Genomic DNA, 13,305 nt, shown 5'->3' on the forward strand with positions numbered 1-13,305 from the left:
GGGTGCGGTTATTGTCATTGATCGATGTATTAGTGAATTTAATATAACGACAGTGTCGAAATAGAACCATTGTGTTTTCTGACTTTTGTCAATCTTCTTTATAATCTTCAAATAATTTTGAAAAGATAAATTATGCAAAAATTCTTTGACTAGGCATTTAGATTATATTTAAAATAATGAATTTAATTTAATTGAAAACCTTCTATTTAAGATAATTATTGCTCATTCTTTTATTATCATGTCATTTCTATCGTTTAATGTATTAATTGCCTATAACGCATGAATACGTATGTATGTATGCGTTGGCAAGAGTCTGCACAATTACTTCAATGTGAATAGTATTTCTCTTTTGCAGAGTTTTAAAAATTTCTGACGACCTGAATAAAGATTATTAGAATTATTGATCTCCTTATTCCGTTATTCATTTATGTTCATAAAAAAATTGTATTTTAATTCTATTCTCTTTCATTATTAAGTAAGATAATATCTTATAATATTTTAATTAAATATTCCGTATAACATTATTATTATTATTAATAAATATGCTTTTATTTATAATTAATTAAATAGTTTTTATTTAAATACCTGTATATATATATATATATATTTTTTTTTTTTTTCATTCACATATAGTTTAAGTAATTGCCAGATAATGAAAATGCAATGCTGACGCTTGGCATCTAATTAACAGGTAATGTATAGTAGTATTAAGGAAACGTACGTATTACGGAAAATTAAACTATTCATATTTTATTTCATTGATTGCATGTGAAAAATGTAGTTAGATTAAATTACATGAAATTGAAATTCTGTAAATAATATATTAGAAGTATCATAGGCTCTTTTTTCCGATGAGTAGTTTGATTTACAAAAAAAAAAAAAAAATATTAATAAAATTCATAATAATAATAATAAAAAGAAAAAAATAAATAATAATTACCTAGACTAGTGAATTTTTTTGTTATTGATTGCTCCATTTGGTATTATCAAATAAGATAGACCAATATGTGTATTAAAAAAAATTCTATAGTAAGCAAAGTTAATTTACTAATTAAAATTGATGCGCTATTATGTGTTTCATTGTTTTGAACGAAAAACATTACGACAAGTATTAATATTCATTTTTTCAACAATGTAGATATAATATTATAAACAAGAATTAATTAATAAAATCTTTATACTAAATATGTATATGTTAAATTTACGTAATACGAGTCTTTTTGATCAAAATTGGTTTGAATAAAGATTTTTAAATTAGCAGTTTATTTATTTATATATATATATATATATATATATATATATATATATATATATATATATATATATATATATATATATTATATATATATAATATATATATTAAGTATATTAATGTATATTTCATTACTTATTTAATGCTTTTTTCTATAAAATCATTAAAAAATATACTGCATGTCCATTTTAATTTATTATAATTAATTTTTAATAATTTATTGATATATTTTTATTGCCACATAAATTTCATTGAGAAATAATTTATTAGACAATTTTATAGATATAGCTCAGAAGTTATTGTATTTTGTCTGATTTTTAACAAAAATTTAATATTTTAATAAAAATTTCATTTAATATATAGCCTGTTAATATAAAACGATGCGAAAGAATGCGCACTTAATTCATAAAATAACATTGGTTTATGAAATAATTACATTGTGTATTGTGTGATAGGAATTATTAATTTAATATATATGAAATTTACTATCTCGTTTCTCTTATCTTATAAATTATTTTTTGCTGTTGAATCTTTTGTTTGCGTTCGTGGAGAAAATTACAGGACCATAATGAAACGAATGTTTGGTAATTTCATGTTATAAATACTGTTAAAATATTGCGTCACCTGATCCGTTTCTCTACATTAGGGCTACTTTGAAGGAAATTATCGGTAATGGAGCGTCAATACAGCACTTGCGTGGTCGTATTGTAAAGGTCGACTACCATCAGCGTGATTATATAAAGTTGTCAGAGTACTGAGTTTTCCCTCCCTTGTTCAAATAACAAACACATAAATGTTACGAGAGGCTAACTTTGGAGCATCAGTGCTTACGAATTTGCACCGGTTGCTTGGCAGTTATATTACGTTAGTTAGGTGCAGACCAGATAGTAACAGTATTGGCTAGGTATAATATTATATGGTAGGGGAATTTAGGCAGTCACTGTTTTGTTACGAGAAATCTAGTTAAATTAAGGTAATTGGGTTTTGAGGAACTTTGAGAATATGTGTAAGAGCTTTTGTCGAAGTTTTGTCATGTAAACATCTGTCGAAGTTTAAATTATGTTCCTCGAATTGCAATTATACGAAACATATGTTTTTTTTTTTTTTTTTTTTTTTTTTTTTTTTTTTTTTACCTTCGTATATTTATACATAATTATCTTCAATCATTGTTTTTGGAATTTTATTTGGAATGAATTCTAATGAAGCTCAAGCTTCATAGAAGGTTAAACCCTGTATTTGAAATAATGTTTTACAGACAGTTAATTATCCCATGCGTACTAGATCGCTCAGTTAATTACCCGAGCTGTAAGAATAGTTGAAAAGCCGAATAATGTATGATAATGCGTCGATTAAAATGTAATCTTACCTCGTAAATACAAGACATAGAAGTGTTGCGCTAAGTATCATGAGCTGTTGACTCAAGGCCGACTGCGATTTCTGCATTGCTCGATGAAGATCGTTCTGAAAATACCAAAGAGTTACAGGCTCAGGCACTGCTCGTAATGAGAAAGTATTCAGGTTCGTCAGCTTCGAACCATAATCGATCTTTGTTTGAGAGAGAGCCGTCGGTTAGTACGTGATGTTACTTACGAACATGTTCTCGAGAGAGTGCTTCGCTAGCCAACAGTTGAGGAAAACCGGTATGAAGAGGTTTCTCATGGGCGGATACAGGAGCTGAAAAATGACACGGTTAGTTCCTTTCTCTTAACAGGGAAACGCATCGAGTGCTACGGTGCAGCAGAAAAATTCGTTGGATATCTTGTTGAAAGAGATAAATAATTTGTGAAAACATCTCGTTGATCGCATAGGATATAGAAATGTCTTTCCTATGACAAATAATCTCACTTATTTCATACGTAACGCTAATGCAACTTTAATTATTATTTAATTGGTTATTGCCTATTGTATATTTAAAATGATAATTATTTGCTTATCGTATCAATATTAAATTTCATAACTCTATTCGGTATCTGAATTAAATACTAACAACGTGTCAGGTTGTTTGATATCATGCAATTAAATACATACAGGTAAAACATTTATTTCCCAATAGTATAATAAATATAATGCCTAATATTTTGTATTGTTCATTTTTAATACCAAATGTTATTGGAATTATTGTGAATGGGGGCTGTGAAGATTATTTTGAATACATATTGAAAGGGAGTAATGCAAACGGTAACGTTTTAAGCAAATCCTAACTATAGCAATCAGATATTCTTGCCAATGACAGAAAACGTCAATTTATAGGAGCAATTTCATATGAAAAGTAAAAAAAAAAAAAAAAAAAAAATTTTCTATCCAATAGGCATCTTAATTATTTTTAAAGAGATTTCAGGCAGTTATTCACACTGAATATTGCGATTTTGAAACAATTAACCGAAAACGATAATAATGAATAGGAAATTTTGTTTATTATTAAATTATTATAATGTATGTTTAATTTTAATAAAATTGTGATGTTCGATTTAAATGCTATTTTTAAATAGCCTAAAAATACGTTTTTTCTCTGCCAAATAACAGTAAACATTGAAATAAACATACTGCAAACGAAAATATAAATTATTAAATTCGTTAAAGCATATAAATAATTAAATAGATATATATATTTTTTAATACAACAAAAAATTTATATATTCAATCTTGTTACATACAAAAATCCTCCATTATTAATGTTATTTTTGTTTTAACATATATGTGTTATAACGTTAAAATAACAACGATTATATATAAGTTAATAAAAAATTATTTTGTAAAACATTTTTTAAAGATATTTTCATAGTTAGTAGAATGTTTAGAATGTTTAGGCTTCTATAATAGCATACAGAAGAAAGAATCGTTAAATAAATGTTTAAAAAAGCAGCTTTTAATGATTCAATATTCATAAACCTATTTAATATTAGTATTATAATTATGTTAGACTGAACTACATTAAAGGATATTCTATATTTTTTTAATCGTTTAATATATGAATATCTCTTTAATATATTAATATTTCTTATATTACTCTAGAGTACATAGAAGATCTATAAAATACATATTTATATTTAAATTTGTATACAGATTTTTTAATTTAACACACTCATATCTTCCATGCAATTGTACAACGGAAAGTGTAATTACATTATATAAATACATTTCTATATACAAATACGTACATAAAATATAGTTGATAAAAATGAATTGAGACTAAAAGTACTTATGTATTGTTAAGCTATGGCTCATGAAGCAAACGACGCGTGCCTAATGTCCGCGACTGTGTAGATATTGACGATGTAAACATTCATGTGAATGCGTACCAATTGGAAATTTGCCCCGTTCTGATTTTCCAGCAGCTGTCAAAGGATGCTCAATCAAATAATGAACGTACCCATATGCATATCTATATATTTGTATTCACATGTATACATACGCAATCATACTATGCATTTGCCCATCCACATATACATATATATATATATATATATATATATACACACATATACATATACATATACATATACATATACATATACATACACACACACACGCACACACACACACATATGAAATGAAGAAATAATAAAGGTCCTTTCGTACATATCGTTTGTAAGCTGCATTTTACGCGTAGCTATTAGATAAATTTTGGGTAGCAACTGTGAGTTCTATAGCAATTTGGTATAGTAATTATAATACGGACATTAAAACATTGATTTTTTTTGACAATAATTTTCATCTATATATTTTATAAACAAACGTATAATAAATAATATTAGATAAACGTGTAAGAATGATTATATTAAATTAATATAAAATTCGTTTACTATTATAAAAATTTAAGAGTATTTGGAGGGAATTTATTTGTAATTGTTTTATAGAGATTAAGTTTGTTATGTAAATGAAATAATATAATTTATTTCGATATTATATTGCGCTTTATTTATTAAAATAATTATAATATATGGTATTCAAATAAAAATATTATTACGAATGAAGTATACTAAAAATAATTATTGATTTCTAGAGTTTTTGATTATTTTCAATTCTATATGTTTATTATTTACATAACGTTCATTGTGCTTTCACAATTCTCTCTCCGATTCCAATGTTTTCATGCAAAATGAATGGCCTTATTCCATAACAATTTTAATGAACTTATACGAAATTCAAAGGATTCTGAATGAATTTTACAAGTAAATCATTTTAAAAACGAGGAAATATTGGATAAATCAATCAATGTTTCAATAAGTAGAAGTAAATAGTTAATATGTAAAGAACAGAAATAATTTTTTAATGATCAAAAGTATAGAAGTAAATAAAGAGCAAAGATTAGTACTAATTTTCTTCTTCACTGTTAATTCTAAAATTTTTGTAAATTATCACATGATATGTCCGGAATTTACGTATCCTTCATTTTCTCTCTAGCGACTTCTCATACACATTCATTGATGATAATGATAAATTGTTATACAACATCTTCGAATTCCTCGTACTTTTATTAATGCTGCAACGGTATTATTTTATCCCGGGATTAAAAATCATGTCTTTGACTCATTACAATACTATAATATCATATTATCAATATTCATTTTTATGAATTGTTAGGAAGGAAGTTAAGTTTGATATAATTAGAGTAGAGTATCAAATGAAGAATATATATTCATATCCAGTTTAGCTTCCTTCATACGTAACAATACGAACGATAACTCATTTAAAATTACCATTCGATCGACAAAAGTTCCTACTATAAACTACAGCAAAGTGTCACATGGCAAATGGGTCAAATCAACTTTATATTTCATCATAAACTAGATACTTTTTACTACAAAGTTTTTTCTAGCGATAAAACTCATTGTGGAATGAAAATGTGAGATTTTAAAATTAAAAGGTTCAATGATTTGAATGTATAAATAGAATTTCATCCGCTTTCTTTAATAATCTTGTAAATTAATTTCAGATTTTAAACTGTATGTTTGTGAAAATTTTTGATTAATATGAAAATGTAATAAATATTCTATTTAAGCTTTAGTATACTTGATAATTTTTAAATTATCTAAATTATCTAAAACAATGTTCTATTTATGTATACGTTCAAAAATTTATTTTACATAAATAATTTTTTTATTCAAAGTACTCGTAGTTTTTGTTTACCTGAAATGAATTTTTCACTTATTATTTAAGCAAATAATAAGAAAATTAAATGGTATATTATACGTAGGAATAGTTGTATTATTTATGATAGAAAGTAAATAATCCATATGCGTAAGTAAATAATATTTTTCAAGCTTCATTTTATTTAAATTTATCTCCAGTAATTCATGCATATATTTATTGTATGTAGGTTTAAATATTAATAGTGAAATAATAAGTCGAGTATTTTTATTTTAAATTTATCTCAATTATCAATGTGGTTTATGGAAATTTTTTTATTTATAATACCGCTATCAAATCATATAAAACGATTGTTAAAATATTTCAATTATATTAAATATTGCAAATATACGAGTTACATTCGCTTCAATGTTATCAAACATATGTTTACATTAAATATTTTTATGTTACTCGTAATATCCAGTTAACCCTTTTTATTATTATTTTCCATTATTAAGGAAATTTATTTTATACCAAGCAGCATAAGCCTATCGAATAATTGCCCTACTAAATGACAATTTATCCTAATTATCCTATATATATATATATATATATATATATATATATATATATATATATATATATTGTAGTAATATTTAGTAACAATTTAATCTTTATCTTTTACAATAGTAGGTTTATATATCCGTTATGTTAAGAAACAATAAAGTAAAACATTTCAAATTTACTTATATCCTTGCATTTAAAATATCCGATTTTTCGGAATACGACCACGCAATTCTTACTGCCCGCGCTGAGATTTCACATGGACTGTCGTAAAAGGTGCAGCGGAAATCGTAAAAGCTCCTCTCAGCGTTATATATCCATCGATTTATCATCATACGCTCGGTGGCTGCTGCTAACATCCAGTTTCCGGCGATTTAACAAAAACGTTCGTACTGATCGTCATCATTTTCGCTGTCGTTAAAGCTTTTGTTTCTTCATTTTTTCATTTTACGAAAAAAAATTGGCGCTTAGACTTTTGTATGCAAAAAGTTATCTGCTTTTACTCAAGAGTACGCGAAAAACAAGTTTATTACGTTATGGGTACGTGAGAGGGATTCAAATTCCGTTAGAGTTTAAATTTCGAAATGAATAATACTTACTTTCTATATATCTTAATAATGTTATTAACCATTTTTAATTATCACAGTTTCAAAGTTGAAAAATTGAAATTTAATTCGATAATAAAAGTACATGACATTAAATGAGTCATATTTTTCGTGACAAATCCTTATAGAAAATTAAATATTTGGACAGTTTATCATACGAAGGATTAAAAGTACTAGCAAATATAGAGAAAGTGTAATACAACTGGTTTTACAGACGATTTTTTTTTCTTTTTTTTTTTAACAACTAAAATAACAAATAGATAACTTATATTTATCTACAAAATAAAACTTTAAATTAACCTTCGAAACTTATACCATAAAAACGTAAAATCAATTCTAACTTTGAATATGTAGTACTTCTACGAAGGCTACATTCGCTGTGCAATTCAAATGTACAGATTAGATTTCACTATATGTGTTCATATTCTTAGGAAAAAATTCAATTTTCATTATGAATCTGCAATATATATTTTCATTTTAGAACAGAATTCAGATTGTACTTTAAACTAGAATTTTGAATGGCTTTATGATAATTAAACGAAATATTAATATGGCTTGAAAATCGAGGGATTAATCTTTATTCTCATAGTACACTTTTCCCTTTACTATTATAAAGATCATAAATTCGATCAACTTATTATCATAGTAATTCATCTATGAATGATATAGTGGCCTTTACATAGATGAATTTTGATTATAATAGGTAAGTGGGATTTATTATAATTTTGCAAATTATTGAGTAGAATAATTAATGGCAATGAACAATACCAATAAACAACATGTAAATAATATATATATATATATATATACCATAAATAATTGTTTGGAAATACTATTTGAATATATTTATTTTGCTTGTTAGTCATTACAATTATTTATCTAAAATAACGTAAGGGAAATAAATTTATAAATTATATTCATCTGAAATTTATTAAAAATTTCTGTTTCAAAAAAAAAAAAAAAACCTATATTTACACGCGAAACAGAAGAAATTTTACATAACGAATATACAAAATTACAGGTCTTATCACATTTAATTCTAACATACTAACAATCTAAATATAATTTTATTTTACTGTAATATTTCTATGAAAGCAAATTTAATATTAATATTTTTTTCAATAGTTGGATAAGATAACATGAAATGTGATAGAGTAATAAGCTATTATAATTTTATATACTTTTAAATTAAACGTTTAATGAAGCACGTAAAGTGGTAGTTTTAACGTAGAAATTTGATTTAAACAGTTTGCTATGTAGTATCTTTATTGAATATCGCACTATATTAATATTTTCTGTGTATATTCTAAATTTAAATGCATTAGTTCCTACATTCATCGTTCACTGTCCTTTTTTGTTTTTATATTTTATGATATAATTGTATTTACACATTCTATATATTTATATTAAATGAAGAGTCGTTGAATATTGGAAGAATTTTAAATAAGTCGTAGCTTAATATAAGAAATATATCGTTGAAATGTAGTTACAAACAAAAATGTAATAATTAAGTCATAGTGGAGTAAGATCTAGAACGTAAAAAAGTCTTTCGAAATATACTTGAAATAATAAATTGCGTTATCGACTGAAAATAGCTAAGTTAAAGTGATGAAATGAAAACGAGTAAGGAAAATTGAATGTGTAATATAGTTATATATATTCACGACAATAGGATGTCATTCTATTCGAAAAGATTATTTGAAAGGAAAGGAAAAATAAAATAACGATGAAATGACGTATAATATGAACGCGTATAAAAACATGCATGGGAGCGTTACATGAAAGGAAATTCAAACAAGAAGAGATCACGAGATCGAAGATTTATAGTGATAAAAGTAATAAAACTAAGCATTGACACTACATAGATATTTTTTTCAAGTATTTATTCATTTTCAATTGAACGTTTATATTGGACCGCATTCATTCGTATTAAAGTAATTTTTCATGACACGCTTTCTTTTATTTGTTTAATTTTTTTTCTTTTTTTTTTTTCAAGAAGCCATTGATAATGAGTTTAACTTGTCAAAATAATACAATATAATGTAATATTAATTTCAATTTATAGAATACTTAAATAGTAAATGTCAGAAAAATGGTAAATATTTAAATTGATTGTATAAAAGATATATTTTTTCTGTAATTAGTCATATTTTTTCAATTGTATATATATATATATATATATATATATATATATATATATATAAATTCTATTTCAACCCAATTAAGTTGTTAGTTTAAATTTAAAAGTAATCTTTAATTGCTCTTGAATAACTGGATGTGCAAAGGTCAAGAAGATTCATGTAGAATTTCATGAGCCATTTGCCGAATGATTTCGGCTTACCGCAGGAATGTATTTATAGGGTGAATGTAACCACGAGTTGTCATATGTAAATGTTCCGGGCAAATTCTACTATATTTTGAATAAAGTTACCAATCAGGCGGTAGATTGTGGTCAAGTATACCTACCAGGAGACTGAGGCCTGATATAATCAATACTTGTAGCGTGATAATTCACAGCCGGCATTCATTTGTTTGCTAAAAGTCTATATTAGGCTATTAGGATTCGAGAGTATGAGCCAAATCGAATGCAATTATAACTCCATAACGAATATGTACGTATCTGTATATATATATATATATATATATATATTTAATTTAATGTATAATCACACGTGCACACGCGCACAAACATGTACGTATATATATATATATATATATATATATATATATATATATATATATATATATATCTATTTATTTATTGACATTATGTAGACTCACCGTGATGGTAAATGGTATGGTGTTGACTAATTCCAAGATGAAATGGAAGGACAGGAGCTGCTGCCAAATGTTGCCCTGTGGACATTAGGTGGACAGGTCAACACATCGAGTGTCACAGTTTATATTATATAATACTCAGCGGGTGTTCATGACTTTCAGCTACACGCTACGAGCTCGATAGTTTCATGATTTTTTTTTTCTTTGATTTTCATGAACATACAAATATAATTGATTATGACGATGCACGCAAGATTATGGTATTGAAATTATTCATAAATAACGGATGTGGCTGGTTTCCCATTCCGAATGATGTATGTAGATTGAACAATTTTGATAGTCATGCAGACTAAATGGATTTGAGATTATTTAAAATTATTTTATAAAAAAATAATTTTAGACTTTTCAACGCCCAATTGTAACTGCATTACGTTAAAAATAATATTAAGTAAATAGATTGTTTAGTATCGTAAATATTAAAAGATATAGTATTAATAAATATGGTTATATATAACTATATACGTAAATCTTATACAAGTCAGCATTTTGTTTCGATATACAGATTTATGTAATTATTATCCGGACTTTGGTACTAATAGATAAATCGACAAGGTTGGACGAATTCGATACTTTCTTCCTTGCTCGATGCGTGTACTTATTCCCATACCTATATATACCATGATTTTTGGCTCACATGTACAAACAGTTCAATGAAATATTTTAGTTGCTAAAGTAGCTTATTTACACTAGGATGGCTTACTTAATCGATATTAGATCCAAAATACCTAAGAACAATTTCTTAGTAAAATGTAGATCTGGAATAGGAAATACTGTATATTAACCATTGTAAAACAATAGCTTTAGAGTGTACTTGCGACAAGTAAAACGGTGTATTTTCCAAACTTTCGAAGGGCATATTTCACCTTATGGAATTCCATAAAGTTGCAGAGGAGCTCGCATTCACGGACTTCATATTTTCGAAAGCAGCAGCTTCGCCTCTTCTTCCTGAGTTTTTAATGAATAGCTCGGGAGTCGGAGATAATTATGACGCGCGCGAACGTATACACACAAATAATTGCATCCATACGTAACCACACCCACGCACTAGCACGTAATGTGAATAATCTGCTAATTAGAAAGGATGAAGCGAGAATCTCGACATTTTTATCGCGTGTGGGCTTTATACGTAGAGGATGAGGAAGAGTGAGAACTCTCCAAGCGCAGTTTTTCACGAGTTCTTCTAACCGGAGCGAGTGAGATATATATATATATATATATATATATATATATATATATATAGAGAGAGAGAGAGAGAGAGAGAGAGAGAGAGAGAGACAGAGAGAGAGAGAGAGAGAGACAGAGCTGTGTTCAAGAGAAACAAAGGGAAGGATGCATGGTTTTGCATCAAATCTATTTTATCAAGTGTCTTTCCTCTCGTATATTTTTACGATATAATCATAAGAACTTTAATTAATTGTTGCATCGCTTTTTCCAACAGTCTAAACAAAATTTCTTATTTTAAGAGTGCGAAAATATTGTTTCAAGTCTTTTATCGGCATAGTATACTTAATACATATGCAATATGATGAGTATAAGATTATTTGTTTAAAGAAACAAGTCAATATATCAATTAATTATTATTTAAAAAATATAATCTTACAAAATATTTTTTGATTCTAATATAATTTCAATATACTTACTACGAGAATATTTATTAGAATATAAATCGCTTCAAAGATTTATTTTCGTTTTAATTGAATTTTTATATGCCTTAATGTGTTAATAAATTGTCCATAAATTGCTTTTTTATTTTTTATGGAAGAGCAGTTTTGATGAAAAAATTTTATGAACTCCATAAAAATTGTGTATATAATAATTTTTATTATTTTATAAAATTCTCTTAAAAAATACAAACACATTTTACTAATATTTGTTTACTTGCAGCTAAAATAAGTGTTAACTTGACATTATTCTTATAGTTTTACAAATTTAACGAATAAATAAAACATACTTTCCCAAGTAGATGATAATTTTTTATAAATTGATTAATTTTAATATTCTTAGATTTTAATAAGATTACGTTTAACTACATATTTATTGTCTATGTATATGTAAATAAACATGGTTGGTAATGTTAAAAGGAGCGTATAAACGGATATACGCAAATATTATTATTGTATTTAAGGTAAAATATATAACAATTATAATTATAACCATTTTATTTTCGTATTTTTTTAAAAAACTTGTTAAGCTTTAATGTCTCGCACACACAGATGCTTCGTCACTAATATTAATGTCAGCATACATATTTATTAAAAAGCACCAATAAAATAAACAAATGTCTTATATATTAATCAATAATGATTAAATATCTAATAATATTTAAGTAGTTTAATAAAATTAATTAATAATTTATGAATTATATATTTAATGAAGAATATCGAACAGGCATTCACGACTAACGAAAATTTTAAACGAAAGCTTAATTTGATTAAAATGAAAATAGTATGATAAAAATCGACAATTTATTAAATATTGTCTTAATTAATTGCTTTCTATTGTATGGAATTTTCCATTTATTTTTATTGGTTTGATATATTTTTCTATAAATAATTCATTGCTAGCTACTAAAGTGTTATTAATTACTTTTTATTTAATATTCTAATAAGTCTGAAAATCTATGTTTATATATAAATTATAATAGCAATCTGTTATTTATCCAACGGTATGTTTTTCAATTAAATATAGACTTTGAAAAAAAGTGTACAATATAAAAGAAACGTTAAACGTATACAAATAAAATGAATGACATTTATTTTTATATACAACGTTTTCAAGCTGGTTGAGTATAAATATTTTAGTCTTGCAAATATGGTTAAGCATTCGTGAGTAAACAGACTTCATAGAAAAAATACACAGACGCACGGAGAGGAGGATAAGGTAGAGTTGTGAGAGGAGTCCTGCGTCACTGACCATCTTGTCGTTCGCGAAATACACACACGCGCGCGCACACACACACACACACACACACACACA

General features: G+C 25.9%; 1 protein-coding gene across 1 annotated transcript in view; it reads right to left on the reverse strand.

Moving 5' to 3' along the window:
* Nucleotides 1-13,305, reverse strand: part of SLO2 (slowpoke 2) — a 162,237-nt gene that overhangs the window by 58,101 nt on the left and 90,831 nt on the right. The window contains exons 5-7 of the mRNA XM_011506186.1: nucleotides 10,273-10,347; nucleotides 2,843-2,926; nucleotides 2,619-2,713 (exon numbers count right to left, since the gene is read on the reverse strand). Coding sequence (XP_011504488.1) covers nucleotides 2,619-2,713; nucleotides 2,843-2,926; nucleotides 10,273-10,347 — 254 coding nt within the window. The remainder of the gene's footprint in view (nucleotides 1-2,618; nucleotides 2,714-2,842; nucleotides 2,927-10,272; nucleotides 10,348-13,305) is intronic.

Source organism: Ceratosolen solmsi, unplaced genomic scaffold (genome assembly GCF_000503995.2).
Source record: "Ceratosolen solmsi marchali unplaced genomic scaffold, CerSol_1.0 scaffold7, whole genome shotgun sequence".
In the NCBI taxonomy this organism is placed as follows: Eukaryota; Metazoa; Arthropoda; class Insecta; order Hymenoptera; family Agaonidae; genus Ceratosolen; species Ceratosolen solmsi.